Here is a 16,454-nt window from a genome sequence, read left to right on the forward strand (position 1 = left end):
TGGTGCGCGTCGACGAGAAAATTGCCAGCTGCCGGTAATGTATGTACTCTGTATCAGTCACTCATAACGGTTGTTTATTCGTGTAAGATATAAGTTTTATATCGAAATCAGCCTCCTTACACTCACGCAGACAGCTATTGCACTTCACCTCAGAAAGTTGCCAAATGTTTCAGTGAGTGCCATCGCTCACCAATGGTGCGCTCATCTCTTCGAGCTAGAAATGTCGTTGCCAGTATAGTACAGTGTACAGTACAGTGTCAATACGGTGAATATAACGGCCCCACTTGAAATTTACAGCTTCAATTTACATTCTCACGTCTTGCTACTCCTAGAGGCTACCGGCGCGCTGAGATATTCTTGTCTGAAAGGAGTAGAGAACCCCATCACCAGGCCATCCTCCCAAAGTTTTTAGCGTGTACGTGCAAACCACACCTCCGTCTTGATCATGTTGCCGACGGCCCGTCTATTGGCCTCTGCTGCCTCCAAGGCTGGCCTACGGCCACCGCCCATGGCCGTGCTCCCGCCTATTCCGCTATACCGGAGGCTTCTGCGGGCCCACCGGAATCATCTGCCACAGGACATGCGTATGTTGGGGGACGAGTATGTCAAGGCGGAGTTCCGAGCGCACCGAAAGGTCGACAACCCAGCTCATCTGGTAGGCGGCTCCATCCTCCCTCCTTTCTTTTTATATATGCTAGCCAATGTGGCTGACCGCGGACAGATCGGCTTCCTTACCGAGTGGCAGCTGTATGCACAGAAAATCGAGGGCGACTCGTGGGTGGGCGAGAAACTGGACCCCGTCAAGGTATCCAAGATGAATGGTACGTCAGATCTTAACTCGTAGTAACTCCTCTTTGTACCCCATCAATTCCCGCTTTATCTTTCTGACACAATCAGACCAGCAAATCGGCCAGTTGTATGAGCTCATGGAGGCAATCAGAAAGCACCGGAGCGGCGAAGCAGACGAGGGCGAGGAAAGTGGTAGTTCTTGATGATTGCAGTTTCTTAATCCAAAACGGTGAGTATTGCAAGTATAGATGGAGACAAAAACAAACATATACAAAACTCAAACAATGCAATCAAGCCTCTCCTGGCTGGTCCTCAACGCCTGTCCACCCACAGAGAGAATTTGCTCTAGTTCTAATTGGCTGACATGCTACACGACAGAGGGGGCACCTTGTTGCCAATCCATCTTCTATAAAGCGATGATAGGGTATAATATATAAGCCTGGCAGCAAAGGCGAGAACAAAACAAGGAAGCGGGCATATGGCTAAGGTCTCTTCAACGTCTTCTGAACGGCCGAGATAATCCACTCTGGGTCCACCCGGCTGACATGCTTGACGTAGTTCTTTTGTGTGAACACGTTCTGCATGTACATGATTCCATGTCCCTTTTGCCCGTGCAGAACGCTGGAAGGGTGGATGTGCATGACGTGCTTGCCCACAGTCGACACATAGCTGAGATCGGGTGCCAGCAGGGCCGACTTGGATGCGAAACCGAGAAGGAAGCAATTGAGGAGGGCGTCTGTCTTTTCTGACGATAGCGGCACAAACTCTTGGCTGTCCAGATCCTTGCCTGCGTCGGCGTCCAGGAGCTTCAGCTGCACGAGCAGACGGCGCATCTGCAGGCGGATTCGGATGGCCTGGTTGAGGTTGCGCCGATGGATCCGCCGCTGCTCGCACCAGGACTTGGCCTTCTGGGCCTTCTTGATGGTGGCAAACTGCCGGAGCGTGGTGAGATACGTGAGGAGATCGCCCTCGCGCCGGCACAGCTCCTCGCGGAACTGCTCGACCTCTTCGAAGTCGTCCTCGGTCTGCAGCCGGAGAAAGATGTTGTCGCCGGCGGTGAGACAGGCGATAATGTCAATGGCCTCCAGGAGACAGTCGTTCTCCGCCGCGGCCAAGAGCACACGTCCGTACGGAGCCGACACCGGCAGCCGCGCAACAACCCGGCCGTCCTTTGTGATGGCGCCGCGGTCGTCGATGGCTCCGAGGCTATACAGCATCATCACTGCCGCCTCCATGGCGGTGCTGTCGGGCATGTCCATCAGCGGGAAGTCCCACCACTCGGGGATGTCGTGGGATGCCAGGGTCAGCGCGGCATCCAGCATGTCAATGCGCAGGACTTCGGGCAGCTCGGTCTCGTCGAGGCCGGCATACGTCTCTTCCGTGTACAGACGGTAGCACTTGCCAGGCGCCTCACGGCCGGCACGACCGGCCCGCTGGATGGCCGACGACCGGGCAATAGGATCGACCATCAACGTGTCCATGCCCAGACGCGCGTCAAACCGCTTCTGCTTGTGCTTGCCGTTGTCGATCACCAGCCGGACACCCGGCACCGTGATGGACGTCTCGGCTACGTTGGTCGCGAGGATGACCTTGCGCGTGAACCGCTTGCTGGCCGGCTGGATCGTCTTGGCCTGGTCTTCCAGCGACATCTGGCCGAAGAGCTGGTGCACTTCGATCTGGGGCACGTCGGACGCGAGCGTGGCCGCACGCTCAGCAATGAGGTTCGCAATGTTCTCAATCTCGTCCTGGCCCGAGAGGAAGACCAGCACGTCGCCCGGAAGCGGCTCCTCTGTGTTGATCTGTATGACCTTGTCAACGACAGCCGCATCCAGCTTCGGGACTGGCTGGCGGGTGTGGATGATCTTGACGGGAAATTGGCGACCGGGGATCGCAAGGATGCAGACACGTGGTGGTGATGGTGATGGCGGTGATGGTGGCGAGGTCGGCTGTGATGACGGCTCCTGTGCTTCTGTTGCGCTGATATCCAGCGGTTTGCTCTCGCTGTCCCCACCGCCCAGGAAAAAGTCCCGGAACTTTTCCACCTGGGCTGTGGCGCTCATGATGACGACCTTTAGTTTTCCACCCTTCCGCTGCAGCCCGCTCGTGTGGAGCTGTCGCAGGAAGCCGAGCAGCAGGTCGGCATTGAGACTGCGCTCGTGCACCTCGTCGATGACAATGGCGCTGTATCTCTCGAGAGTCTTGTCGCCCAACATCTCCTGCAGCAGCATGCCTTCGGTCATGTACTTGATCCTGGTGCCTCTCGGAATCTTGAAGTCGAAGCGCACCGAGTAGCCGACGAGGCCCGTGGCCGACTTTGAAAGCCAGCCTTGAGGCAGAGGTGTGTTCATCTCGTCGGCCACGCGAAAGGCTAGTGTAGTAGCGGCGATACGCCGAGGCTGGGTGACCGCTATAAAACCGCTGCACCATGGCTCATCGTACAGGAACTGTGGCAGCTGTGTGCTTTTGCCAGAGCCGGTCTCGCCCGACACAATGAGCACATCGTGATCCCGCAGAGCCTGCCGAATCTCGGCGCGGTAGGCCGTCACAGGGAGGGCCTCACGGCTGCGAAAGAACGCAGAATTTCCTGTGAGGCCCCGGTCCGTCTCCGCCTTGGCGGCGCGTGCCTTTTTCGCCTGCCCCTCCGCGGTCGATGTTGCTTTGCGTTTGGCCATTTGCTGTGTCGATCGTCGTCATTGTAACACTACTGCATCGTAGTCTGGAAAAAAATAAGTTTGTCTTGGGCTTATCTTATCGGTCGTTTGATTATGTAACAATTTTTGCAATGGTGATTGGAAGGTGTCCTAGGAGAGTGTAGATCTAAATCGACTGCATAATTGTCGTCACGCCCTCTCCGACAGCCCAGGGCTTCACAGGATACCCCGGGCTCTTTAAGGTTGAGAGGCCCTACCTGTGACGTCGTCACGCGGAGAAATTTGACAGGTTCTGCAAAAAAAAAAGGACGTGCTCCTCATCCTTGACAATGACACGACGTTACGCATTTTGAGCGCTTCAGCACCCGAATGATGGGAAAGAATCTGACAACATACTCCGTACAGAGCATAGACTTAAGAGTATCTCTATCTAAGATTGTACGTCGTACGTCGTAGAATAGTGAAGGCCTTCAATGATTCCTTATGAGGCCAGAGCTCTTTCGGTAAATCAAGAAAGGCGTCTACAAAGACAGAATCGAGCAGTAGTGATTTCATTTTCAGCATGCACCTGGACATCTGTGCTTAATAGGCGGAAGCAGTCAACAATCCATTTAGCTATTCTAGTTTAGCTGTTGCCGTTACAGAGCGGAAGTAGCAAATAATCCATGATTTACTGTCACCCTGTATAAAAAAAACTGTATTACCAGTAAACTCCGTTCCTCGTAAAGGACAAAAAGATGCAAGATACGGTAGAATGCCAAGTTTCAAAAAAGGTGCATTACAGTGAAATTGACAAGGAGTTAAAATTAATATAGATAGCTGTCACAACTTAGCTAATGACAGGGGAAGGGGAAGGCACTGTATGGGTCTGCCTGCATGAAGGTGGTGATCTGCGTGTTGTACTAGGGAAGAAAAAGCTACATTACACTGATTCTGTGGCGCAGAGATTTCACTGGGGCTATTCCCCACTTTTCTCTATTCTGGCCAATCAGAACGCGCAGGGCCAACCCTAGCCGGAAAACGCACAGTGTGCTCCATTCCCGCACTCAACAATAGCTGATACCAAATTAATCACCTTTGGAAAGGACAATTTGTAGACTTGAATTGATACCGAATTACCGGAGACTATTGGCTCGATTAACAAATCACACAAAAAAAACATTATTTAGTACAGAGTTATTTACATTCCAACTTTATCAGGACAAACTAGTTTATAACTGCTTCCATTGGGGACTGACAGAAGTGCAAGAAATGGCAGAGCCGACTCGACTCGCCAACTATCAACAGCAGACCAAGTATGGCCCCAATAGTTCATCGAGCCAATGATCAGACTCAAGGACTCAATATAACATGTATATGAATATGTAATCATATAATGTGTTAGTCGTAACGACACAATTCCTACTCTGCCCGATTACATCATTTGACGGCAACTCGGCTGACCAATGGGCGGTCCGGATTACAATGCAAGCGGCAAGCCTTATTTTTCAGCATTGGTGACAAATCCAGACGGACGTTCAATCCGTCAACCCACTCTTCGCTGCTCCTCACCTTCGACAGCCCCGTCTCAAAGCTGCCCACCATGTTGTCGCGGACCATCACGAGGGTATGTATGACGTGTGTGCTGTTTGTTTGCGAGAGAGAAAGGGCCTTTGCTGACTTATACTCTTGTTGCAGCCGTTCGGCCGCCTGGGAAGCCGTCCATCGGCCGCCTGCTCGTCTTCCGTGTTCGCGCCCACTTGCTTGGCAGCATCGTCGCCCTCCTTCTTCTCGACCTCGACAGTCGCCCGGTTGTCATCCCGCCGGCCCTCTGCCCCCGTCGCCTCTCCCGCCTCCTTCGCCCTCTTCCAGCACAGCTTTCCCGGCACGCGGCGGTTTCTCTCGGACCACACGCGCGAGGCCATTGACCGGGCTGTGAAGTCGGCGCCCGTGGTGCTCTTCATGAAGGGTACACCAGAGACGCCGCAGTGTGGCTTCTCGCGAGCGACGATCCAGATCCTCGGCTTGCAGGGTGTTGATCCGGCCAAGTTCTCCGCCTTCAACGTGCTGGAGGACCCGGAGCTGCGCGCCGGCATCAAGGAGTACTCGGACTGGCCCACCATCCCACAGCTCTACGTCGACGGCGAATTCATCGGCGGCTGTGACATCCTCGTCTCCATGCACCAGGGCGGCGACCTCGCCAAGCTATTCGAAGAGAAGAATGTGCTCATCGCCGCCAGTGAGGAAGATGCCCTGGTCGAGGAGAAGAAGGAATGAGGAATGAACAGAATATACAAGCTGCAATGACAGACAGGATGATCATAAGTACATACATGCACCGTCATCCAAAAGAGACAGAATTCATAGACGTTGCAAATCGAGGACAGAAAGCATTACAAGTTCCAAAAATATTCTGAGTCGCTTTTGGTAGTAAATCAGGACAGCCGATCAGCTTCGGCGCTCTTGCCGCCATGTCTTCTGTTTTACAGCGGATAGGCTGCACCATCTCCGCGCTGGTCGCTGCCGGCTGACCACACTGCAATCTTCTCGACTGGGTCCAACGTGTAACGGATGATCTGGCCGCGGCCAAATAGTGCACGCGCCTTGTCCGTCACTACGGTCAGCCGGTGACCCAGCTTGCGCAGGCCCTTCAACGTCTCCTCTGGCAACCCGTCCTCGACGGACACGGCGCTGCCAAACACGTCACCCTCGTCCGGCATACCGGCGCCGATGCAGATGCGCGGCGCATCCAGCGCTTGTTGTGGGTTCAGGCCGCCAACCAGCTGGCCCAGCAGCGTTTGCACATGGCCCTGTGGCTGCATGAAGCCGCCCATGACGCCAAACACGGAGTAGAGCGACCGATCTGACTGGTTTGTGACCAGGCCGGGGATGATGGTGTGGTAGGGCCGTTTGCGTGGTGCAATTACGTTGGGGTGTCGTGGATCAAGACTGAAGTTGCCGCCACGGTTCTGCAGCGTGAAGCCACATCCCTTGGGCACGATGGCCGTGCCGAAGCCGCCGTAGTTGGAATTGATAAACGAGATGGCATTGCCCTCTGCATCCGATACCGCAAAGTACACCGTGTCACTGCTCTGCAGGGCCGGTGACTTGAAGGCTGGTCCGCCAGGCGTACCGTGGTCGACGTGTCGCACGACGCCGGTCGGGTTGAACAGCTTGGCCCGCTCAGCCAGGTACTCGGGCGAAAGAAGGCCGGACACGGGTACGGCCACCTCGTTGGGGTCGGTGATGAACCAATTTGCGTCAGCAAAGGCTATGCGCAGGGCTTCGATGATCACGTGTAGGTACGCCGTGCTGTTGAAGTCGGCAGGGCCAAACTGCGGCACGGTGCCCTGCTTCTGCAGCGTCTGTATGATTCCTAGGGCCATTAGGGCCACAATACCCTGGCCGTTGGGCGGGTGCTCCCAGACCTCGACGCCGTCCTTCGCATCGCCATATTTGATCGAGATGGGGTTCACCGGCTCAGAGCCTTTCTCCATGTGATACGCCAAGTCCGAGAGGTCCAGATGGCCGCCAAGATCCTGTACCACCTGAACGATAGCTTCGGCAACGCGACCCGTGTAGAAGCCCTTCTTTCCTTCCTCGCCCAACACCCGGAAAGTCCGTGCCAGGGTCACGTTGCGCATGATCTCGCCAGGCCGAGGGGCACGGAAGCCGTCGGGCGCACTGGGGTCCTTCTTCAGCCACTCGGCAAAGTTGGGCGACGCCTGGCGCAACTGTTTCTCTCCTTTTTGCCACTGCTCTGTTAGTCAGGGCAAGGTCGACAGTGACACTTAGGACGTACAGATGACGAAGTCAGCTCCGAGACTGGGTAGCCGTTCTCGCCCAGGGCAATGGCCGGGGCCAGGATTTGTGCCAGTGTGAGTTTGCCGCTGCCGAATCGGCCAATGGTGTCATCCCAACCAGCTGGGGCACCAGGAACAGTGACAGCGTGCACACTGGTAAGGGGGATATGGCCGCTAGACTCGCCAGCGGGCAGGCCCAAGCTGGTGCGCATGCGTTCCAGAGTGTACTGGTGGCCAGACCGGCCAGATCCATTGAGAGCCGAAACGGTGCCCTTCTTAGCGTCGTAGAAGAGGCAAAACATGTCACCACCGATGCCGGTTGAACACGGCTCTGTCATGTTCAGGCCAGCGGCCACGGCCACGGCGGCATCCTGGAAGAGGGCTATTAGTTTGTCGTCCAAACTCAGTTAAATCATGAGTTCAGAAACGTACGGCTGCATTTCCTCCTGCCTGGAGAATGTCGATGCCACACTTTGCTGCCAGCGGTTGCGAGCAGGATACGATGCCTTTGGTGCTGTGCACCACGCTGCGCCGGCTAGAGAACTTCTGGAAGACATCCGACGAGGGCGGGAACACAGAAGAAGTAGGGAGCGGCATGATGGTTAAGAGTTAGGTGAATTAACAGAGGAAGTTGGCACTGGATACAAAAACAAGAGTACGAATAGGAGGATGCCCAGAACAATGTGTCCGAGGAAGGAACACCGGCACCGTTTACCTTATAGACGGAAGGAGCACACAGGCGTCTGGCCGGCCATCCTATCTGCACGATAGGCCCCACCGGCAAAAGCGTGCGGTATTCTGCCGACGCTTGTCGCTAGGGCACCGTTCAGTGGTCTCTGCCTGACGGCCGCCACATGGACGTCTAAACGTAGCGAGATCCCACTGTAAGTCCGCAAGCCCCTCCTTTCTTTGAACGGCGCAATTCACGCTAAAGTGCCATCGTCTCTTCTTGGGCCCGTCCGATCTTGATGTTGTCGTATATAGTGTCTTACCATGGAACTTTTGCCTCGGCCTACCAATGGTAAGGCAGGAAACGAGCTGATGCCGAGACCTGTGATGGTTGCAAAGACATGATGGCCGTCCTTTAAATGGAGGGGGCCTTTCGGAGCTAGCCAACTCTCCCCGATCACGTGCCTCTCTACCTGGCTGGCCTAAAGTGGTAATTTTACGAACTCTTTGCCCTGACGGGACCTGAACCCCCCCAAAGACAAAGGTCCAGACAAGTCGACCATGTTTGCGGCGCCATGGGTATGCCGGCAATGTGCAAGAGAAGTTCTGACGCGCCGTGTGGCGGTCCAATTCCGTCGTCACGCGAGCGGCACAGGTAAGCGACCAATTCTTCGTGGTCAATTGCAGTCGCGAGCAACCAGCCAGCTGACAAGGATGCGCTGCTTGTCCAGGCGCAAGTACGATGCCGGCCGTCCTTCTGGAGCGGGCAAGACGACTCGCGGCCGAACATGGCCAGCTGCAGCAATCTCTGGAGACAGAGTACGATGCCACAGCAGCCAAGCGGGCGGGCGAGATCCAGGGTGTAGCCCAGGCGCTGGCTGAGTGGGAGGAGGCTCAACGGACGGCCGAGGAGCTGCGGACGATGGCGTCGGCACAAGAAGAGGACGAGGAGCTGCGGAAGCTGGCAAAGGACGAGCTGGAGGCGACAGAGGCGCGGCTGGACGGCGTGGCACAGCAGCTGACAACGACGCTGACACCGAAACACCCGTTTGGCGAGATGCCATGTCTGCTAGAATTCCGACCAGGTCCAGGCGGCCTAGAGGGCCGATTTTTCACGGATTCGCTGTTCCACATGTACCAGAGCTACTGCACGCGCCAGGGCTACCGGGCGCGAGTGATCAAGTACGAGGTGTCGGACAGCCTGGGCGAGACGGGGGCGGATGGCGAGAGCGCGCTGCAAGAGGCCGTGCTGGAGGTGCAAGAGGCTGGAGCCTACGACGTGTTCCGCGGCGAGGCGGGCATCCACCGGGTGCAGCGGATCCCGGCGACGGAGAAGAACGGACGCACACACACGAGCGCGGCGGCCGTGTGGGTGCTGCCGTCGTTTCCGGACAGCAGTGGCGAAGGCGACTCGGCCAACGACTACGACGATCCCGAGAGCGACTTTTACGTGCAGCCGGCAGATGTGCGCGTGGAGACGATGCGGGCGCGCGGCGCCGGTGGTCAGCACGTCAACAAGACCGAGTCGGCCATCCGGCTGACCCACGTGCCCTCGGGCACGGTCGTGTCGATGCAGGACTCGCGGTCGCAGCACCAGAATCGCGACTCGGCCTGGAAAATCTTGCGGGCGCGCATCGCGCAGCGTCGCCGCGAACAGCGCGAGGAGGAGGCCCGCCGGCTGCGCGACGCCGTGCTGTCCAAGGCGCAGGTCACGCGCTCCGACAAGATCCGCACGTACAACTACAGCCAGGACCGCGTGACCGACCACCGCTGCGGGCTCGACGTCCACAATCTGCCGGACGTGCTCGCTGGCGGCGACACGCTCGCGCGCATCGTCAGCGCCGTGTGCGCATGGCAACGCGACAGAGATGTCGAGGCTGTGCTGGCCGAGGAGGCGGCCAAGGCCAAGGCTGACACCGAGGCGGCTGTCGCGCCCAGAAAGGGCCGGTAGTAATGCAGCAGACAATAGGAGACCACGCACCAGCAGAGGCGAGCGGCTGCGTGAAAGTACGAGGCTGCCGACAAGAGACCAGGGTCTTAAGGGTGTTACGATACTTACATTACGTTTGGGGTATGTGGCAGGGGCTCGATAAAGCCCTCGTATCTTACATACGACGTATGCACTCGTTTCTTACAAATACACTCAAGAGATAAGACATGTGCAGTACGAGTACATCACGTATGTACATAGAAACACTAATACTCGCCACCTTGCAGCTAGAATAGCAACAACGTATCCCGCTGTCTCTGCTATCACCGCGCATTTCCGTCCAACAATGCACTCGCAGCCTGGGCTTATGCTCGTAGCTTATCAGCTATACAAGTTCGGCATAGCGTCCGCAAATTAAGATTACGAGCCCCAAGCGTGTAGTGGCGCAATGCGGCGTGATGGGATTCGGAAACAGACAAAACGTAAAGTCATGCCAGCTTGTCTGGCCAATCCTGAAAAGGCATAGAAAACGGCTCTGTCAGGGCACGTGGGTGGTATTATAGAACGTCCGAACCGTCGTCTATCGCGTGCCACGGCAGCCTGCGTGCGCCATGCGGGATCCTGGTCCATGGGGGCTGTTTTCGCAGATCTCGCAATCCCAAACCATCGCTGTCCTATGGTTCTGACTCTTTTGAATGCACCGGATTTCTAGCTTGTTCTTCACGCCCCGCTTTTTTCTTCTCTCGCCTTGCGCTCTGTTTTTACGAAGACGTATCTTGCAAAGTACTCCGTACGAGTATGGCTATCTGGCTGTGGCTGGCTTTGTCGGCCAGCCCGTTCCTCCCCTGTTTCGCGCGATGAGCAGAGGCGCTATGATCTGCAGTATCGCATGCTAACAGCATTCGCTTCCCAGAAAGGTAGGTGCTCCCACGCACCAGGGTGTCCCGCCTGCCTGATCAGGCTGGCTAAGCTTTGGGAGGGGCCGCCCGCTTGCAGCGCCCACTCTTTATCTTTCGTGCCAGCCATTACTTTACTGGATGACAGTGCACATACCCTCTTCGTCACCGACGGGGCCTATTACTACCACCGGCATCGTTTGCAAGGACAGTGCTGCACTCCGGGTTCATTGCTATGTCGTACTCAATTTGGCGCGCGCGCGGTATCGGCCCTCCTTCTCGCTCTTTTGTGCCTGCTAAGACGCGTCAATGGAGAGATGAGACATGGGGCAGGAGCGAGCCCGCCCCGATAAGAAAGTGCAACTGTCTTGCATTACATACACAGTACACAACTCGTAGCTAGGCCTTGCTATCTTCACTAACGGGCATTAGACTAACGTCGTCCCCACACTGCTGTGTTCACTATTCGTACTACCCGTATATGCTTGCTGGACCTCGGCGGACCTGCAGATCGGAGCTCTGTTGCTCTCGGTCCCATAAATGAGCTGTTGCCCCCTCGTCAACGCGAAACGCTGCAGGCATCCTCAACCAAGATCTCTTGTTTCTCCTGCTTCTTTCTCGACCGCACAGAAAGGCACCATGCGTTGGCAGCAAAATAGCATCCTGCAGCCTCTGCTGCTTGCTGCATCCCTTGTCTCCGTAACATCAGCAGCGGGTCGCAGTCTGCGACATGTAGGCAAGTCAGATGCTATCCTGAACAGCTTCCATAACCGCGCGCCCTACGCCAGCGAGCTGGATGAGCGTCTGGAGCAGCGCACAACCTCCAAGGACTTCCTCTTCCTCAACAACAAGACCTCCAGTAAGATTGCCCTTGTTTCTCTTTCCGCGTCGTCTACATCCTAACACCCCCCTTAAAGGCTATGCCGTCGATGGTACAGCCATTCCGGACGTCAGCTTTGACGTTGGCGAATCTTATGCTGGGTCGCTCCCCCTCTCCAGCAATGCCAGCGATCCGAATCAGCTGTTCTGGTGGTTCTTCCCATCGGAAAACGAAGACGCGAAGAAGGAGATTGTGATTTGGCTCAATGGTGGCGTAAGTGCTGCCAACTTCAATTATTGAAAGTTTGTGAATGTGTGGATCTGACCAATCTTCATTTAGCCGGGATGCTCTTCCCTCGAGGGCCTTCTCCAGGAAAACGGCCCGTTCATTTGGCAGTATGGAACCTATTTGCCGGTGCAGAACACCTGGTCTTGGAACAAGCTCTCCAACATTGTCTACATTGAGCAGCCCGTGGGCACCGGCTTCTCTGTCGGCACCCCAACCGCCACGAGCGAAGAGGATGTTGCCCGGCAGTTTCTCGGCTTCTGGAAGAACTTTGCCCAGCTCTTCTCTCTCCAGGGCTACAAGGTCTACATCGCTGGCGAGTCTTATGCGTATGTTCATCGTTCCTGTTTCTCAACCTGTCATCACCTGTCATCACCTGTCATCAGGCAACTAACAAAGACTAGTGGAATGTACTGCCCGTACATTGCGGCCGCTATGGTTGATGCTAATGACACGACCTACTACAATCTGAATGGCGTCATGATCTACGACCCCGTCATCGGCTACAACGATATCCAGAACACCATTGTAGCCACCCCATTTGTCGACTACTGGCCGGGCCTGTTTCCTTTCAACGACAGCTTTGTCGCCGATATCCACAACCGCAGTGATAGCTGCGGCTACTCAGACTACTTGAGCAAATACCTCGTCTACCCCCCTTCAGGGCAGCAGCCAACGATCCTTCCCGGCCAGGACAGCACTGGAACAACTTACGACGACTGCGAAAACATCTACAACGACATTATCGGCGCTGCTCTGCTGGTGAACCCTTGCTGGGATATCTACCAAGTCGCCACGACCTGCCCCCTGCTGTGGGATGTTCTTGGCTGTAAGACTGGCTCCTGCCCTCCAATCGCCGTGATTTCTAAAGCTTACAACTTTTTGGTATTAGTCCCCGGTACGCTTGGCTATTTGCCAGATGGAGCACAGCTCTACTTCGACCGTGACGATGTCAAGAAGGCCATCCACGCGCCCAACATGACTTGGGCAGAGTGCACGGATGTCAATGTCTTTGTTGACGGCACTGACACGTCTGTTCCGTCTGGCCTGTCGGTTCTGCCAAAGGTCATCGACGCTACCAAGAACGTCATCATCGGTCATGGCGCTCTTGATTTTGTGCTGATCGCAAACGGAACCCTCTTGACCATCCAGAACATGACCTGGGGTGGAAAGCTTGGCTTCCAGTCGCCGCCGACCGAGCCTTTGTTCGTCCCATACCACGACGACCCGGTCGAGGCCTCGATGGCCGGCAGCGGTATTCTGGGCACTGCCCATACCGAGCGCGGCCTGACGTATGCGGCGGTCGATCTGTCCGGCCACATGATCCCACAGTACGCGCCCAGTGTGGCCTACCGCCAACTGGAGTTCCTCTTGGGACGCGTCTCCAGCCTTTCGTCGACCGAGCCGTTCACCACAGATGCCAACGTCACACAGCCTACTGGTGATCTGGGCAACGGCAACGCTCCGCAGGGTTATGCCACTGTCAACAAGAAGAACGGCACTTCGTGCTCCATTTCTACTAGGACCAGCTCTGCCGCCAGTGCTATTGTCACGAGCGAAGCGACGGCTAGGAGTCTGCCATTGGCCGCAAGCCTCTCTGCGGGACTCGCTCTTCTTGTGACGCTGATGATTTAATTTTACACAATGGAGTATGAAGGCTGGAGACGTGTGCCGATCTAAATGATAATACGGACATACGCAAAAACCGATAGTTAACTGTATACTTTTGTAAGGATTTTGATATTTTTTGAGCCTGATATGCGACACATTTAGGGCTGACTACCCTGTCCTTTCCGTAAATTGAGCGCCTGCCGTAGCAATGCCCTTATGCTCCCGATGTGAAAAAGAACAAGAAAAAGGGGAGTGTTTTTAACAACATACTCATCATACATACACGTCTCAAGACATCACCCTGTTCATCAACACTCCCAACTTGAAACGGAAGAGAATATAGAGAGAGAACACGCCAGAGAGTCAGAGCCTCTCGCCAATGACCACGAATGAATGGGCTCCCGTGCTCGAATATAGCAACCGTAGATTCCTGATGAACGCCTTTGTTTTCCGTTTCCGTGCTTTTGCCTTCCTGGCCATAAACTGCGGTATCCTGCTGCGTGCTGTCATCCTTTCGGCTTGACAGCAGTAACAAGAACGGAAGGGGTGCTCTTTCACAAGTCCCTTTCCGAGCGGTCCAGTGAGCATTCACTGGATTTCGTATGCCTCGAGGTTGCCCTCCATAGCCCGCCGCCGCAGCTCCAGCACGCCCATGATGCCTGTCTGGCGCAGCCGCTCGAGGATCATGCGCATGCCTTCGCGGCTTTTGCCCAATTGGTCTTGTGTCTTCGTAGACGCCATCATTTCGATGCTGCGCTGGACGCCCTTGGCGCCCAGATCGCTTACCCACCCGGTGCTGAACCAGCCCGAGTGGGCGTCGTCGACGGCGGACTGCTGCACATGCTGCTGTGCCTGCTGCTTGAACTGCTGGTACCGGTGCTGGCCCTTTTCGAACCGCTCCCGGATGCGCTCGCCTAGCCGTGAGCGGAAGATGACGTTGGTCTCGACCCCAGTCGAGCTGGTCGCAGCCGCCTGCCCCTGCGACTCGGGCGGAGACGTCGTGTACAGCTGCTGCTCGACGACAGAGAGGATGCCGGTGTAGTTGAGGTTGCGGCTCTCGGAGCGCATCCAGCCTTCGCGCATGTCGATCACGCTCGTCTCGAGGATGTACGACGCCTTGTCCGTCATGCCGCCGGTCACGCTCGTGGGCAGCAGCTTCAGCACAGCCTTGGGCAGCCGAGACTTCTTCAGGTGGATGCGGGTCGTGTGCAGGCGTCCGGTCTCCGCGTCAACCCGGCTTGAGATCGTGTCGGTGCTAAGCACATGGCGGGCAAACGGGTTGAGCTGTGGCGAGCAGTACCGGAGGAAGTAAGCCAATGTGACAGTCGGGAACGGGTGTGAGTAGACGTCGTTAGTCGTATGTGTGAGCACCATTTTGCGTCGTCGTTGGTCTGGCTAGCAGAGGGCAAATGCTATAGGGGAGAGCCAGAAGAGTGGCAAGAACGGTGCCGAGGTAAGCAGGCAGACGGAAGTAGACACTGTAGCGGAAGATAATATCGGACACAGAGCGGGAGAGCTTGAAAGATCAGAGGCTCAGGAGGCTAAGGCCGTCACGAGATGGCAATTGTCATCGAAGGCAATATATAGAGGGAGAGATGAGGGGAAGGAGACCGGTCAAGAAAGAAACACCCTGTGATTGCTTTAAGACTCGGACGAATTGGAAGATCGGAACAATATGCGAAAGGCGTTGCGGAAAAAAAGTGGGAGCGGCGAAAATGGTGGAGACGGTCAGAAAAAAGTGTTATGGGACGACGGAGATTGGTGACCACGATAATAAGATACAGAAGGGCAGACGTGATCAGGCGCTTTTTTCTCGATGTTGGCAGATTGTTGTATGCAGTGCAAGGGTAGCATTCGAATGGACCACGACATAGCCAAGTGAGGGGTAAGATATTCCCCTGTTACGAAGAACACCCGATCAGTCGGACCATTTGCAAGCAAAAAAGGATCTTAAGATACTCTCCGTTTCGCTGACTTTGCTCCTCCGTTTCGCCCGACTTTCCCCAAAGTCCGAAGTGTTCTCGTAGGCCAATCATCGCATGGCCGATCTGCCCACTAATCCAAAATTGGCTGTCAGGTGGTAAAAAGGTCACGCCGCTCTTGACGACAACGTCTGGATGAGTCAGCTGAACGGAAGGTGTGATACGTCATACCAGACGAGTGCCAGCCCTCGGTGTTCTGCTTAGAAATGGGTCGACTTTCTTATTGCAAACTGTCTTTCTCGAGTCCCGTCCTTCGCCTTCGGCCGCAGCGACTTGCTTGAGGCGGCTGGCCATAGCACTGAAACTTGGGTGCTGCAGCTGCCGACACTCTTAGCCGAGGACGGACTGGTCTAAACACCGACGGCCATGAGATTTTTCTCCTTCTTCAACACTCTTGAAGCTGTGCTCGAGTAGGTTAGCTCTTATTGTCACGTGATTCGATATATTTGTCCATTAGCCGTCACGTGGCTTTTAAAGTGCTTACTTATTGCCGAGTGTCAAATCCTTTTCTTTCCCCTTCTCCTCTATTCCTCCCTTCGTCTGCTCCCTTCCTTCGTTTGCCTCATCCCTTGCTTACGACGTCCGTACGTGACGAGGACATCATACATCTTTCTCTCCTTTTATTCTCCTTGTCACAGCGTCAGAACTTCTTCGTCAACACTTCCAATCTGTCCATTCCCTCCAGCTCTGACGAGAAGGAACCCATTTTTCGTGGGCGACCTCCCGGTTTCGGCTTTGCGTTTTGGCGGCTTGATCGGCTTGCGTCGCGACGTTTCGTGATCAACGCGCGTGCCCGCTGTCGGCTGTCGGCTGTAGGCTGGATATCTTTGTCTATGCTAACAAAGTAAAAAGGGAGTGTTTGCTCAATAGGGAGAATCAATCCATGTGCGCGAGAGAGTCACAAAGGTTGCTATTGTGGAGGAACAACAGCATTTCTTGCTCTCTTCGATTGTCCTTTCGTTTGCTACTGCATTCCTTTCTTCTTTTTCCTATTTAAGATACATTTTATCGGTAATCGAGCGTTTGCTTGACGCCTTTG

At 55.4% G+C, this 16,454-nt stretch overlaps 7 protein-coding genes across 7 annotated transcripts; 4 read left to right on the forward strand and 3 right to left on the reverse strand.

Annotated features, from left to right (window-relative positions):
• Positions 1-445: 445 nt before the first annotated feature.
• CMQ_356 (acn9 family domain containing protein) lies at positions 446-992 on the forward strand (the record flags this gene model as incomplete). The annotated part of the gene is made up of 3 exons (XM_014317435.1): positions 446-655; positions 722-821; positions 898-992. 3 exons carry the CDS (start codon positions 446-448, stop codon positions 990-992), a joined length of 405 nt encoding a protein of 134 aa, XP_014172910.1.
• Positions 993-1,271: 279 nt separating this feature from the next.
• CMQ_824 (ATP-dependent RNA helicase) lies at positions 1,272-3,461 on the reverse strand (the record flags this gene model as incomplete). Its single annotated transcript, XM_014317903.1, has 1 exon — positions 1,272-3,461. The coding sequence occupies one exon, from the start codon at positions 3,459-3,461 to the stop codon at positions 1,272-1,274; it is 2,190 nt and encodes a 729-aa protein (XP_014173378.1).
• A 1,561-nt stretch (positions 3,462-5,022) lies between these two features.
• On the forward strand, positions 5,023-5,696 carry CMQ_670 (monothiol glutaredoxin-mitochondrial precursor; the record flags this gene model as incomplete). The annotated part of the gene is made up of 2 exons (XM_014317749.1): positions 5,023-5,046; positions 5,118-5,696. The coding sequence occupies 2 exons, from the start codon at positions 5,023-5,025 to the stop codon at positions 5,694-5,696; spliced, it is 603 nt and encodes a 200-aa protein (XP_014173224.1).
• A 206-nt stretch (positions 5,697-5,902) lies between these two features.
• Positions 5,903-7,819, reverse strand: CMQ_1619 (gamma-glutamyltranspeptidase; the record flags this gene model as incomplete). The annotated part of the gene is made up of 3 exons (XM_014318698.1): positions 5,903-7,174; positions 7,222-7,593; positions 7,655-7,819. 3 exons carry the CDS (start codon positions 7,817-7,819, stop codon positions 5,903-5,905), a joined length of 1,809 nt encoding a protein of 602 aa, XP_014174173.1.
• Positions 7,820-8,452: 633 nt separating this feature from the next.
• CMQ_1581 (mitochondrial translation release factor) lies at positions 8,453-9,842 on the forward strand (the record flags this gene model as incomplete). Its single annotated transcript, XM_014318660.1, has 2 exons — positions 8,453-8,546; positions 8,623-9,842. 2 exons carry the CDS (start codon positions 8,453-8,455, stop codon positions 9,840-9,842), a joined length of 1,314 nt encoding a protein of 437 aa, XP_014174135.1.
• Positions 9,843-11,356: 1,514 nt separating this feature from the next.
• Positions 11,357-13,457, forward strand: CMQ_947 (serine carboxypeptidase; the record flags this gene model as incomplete). Its single annotated transcript, XM_014318026.1, has 5 exons — positions 11,357-11,576; positions 11,635-11,810; positions 11,877-12,151; positions 12,227-12,651; positions 12,715-13,457. The coding sequence occupies 5 exons, from the start codon at positions 11,357-11,359 to the stop codon at positions 13,455-13,457; spliced, it is 1,839 nt and encodes a 612-aa protein (XP_014173501.1).
• Positions 13,458-14,021: 564 nt separating this feature from the next.
• On the reverse strand, positions 14,022-14,807 carry CMQ_1076 (msf1 domain containing protein; the record flags this gene model as incomplete). The annotated part of the gene is made up of 1 exon (XM_014318155.1): positions 14,022-14,807. The coding sequence occupies one exon, from the start codon at positions 14,805-14,807 to the stop codon at positions 14,022-14,024; it is 786 nt and encodes a 261-aa protein (XP_014173630.1).
• Positions 14,808-16,454: the final 1,647 nt, after the last annotated feature.

The sequence above is a fragment of the Grosmannia clavigera genome (assembly GCF_000143105.1).
Source record: "Grosmannia clavigera kw1407 unplaced genomic scaffold GCSC_140, whole genome shotgun sequence".
NCBI lineage: Eukaryota > Fungi > Ascomycota > Sordariomycetes > Ophiostomatales > Ophiostomataceae > Leptographium > Leptographium clavigerum.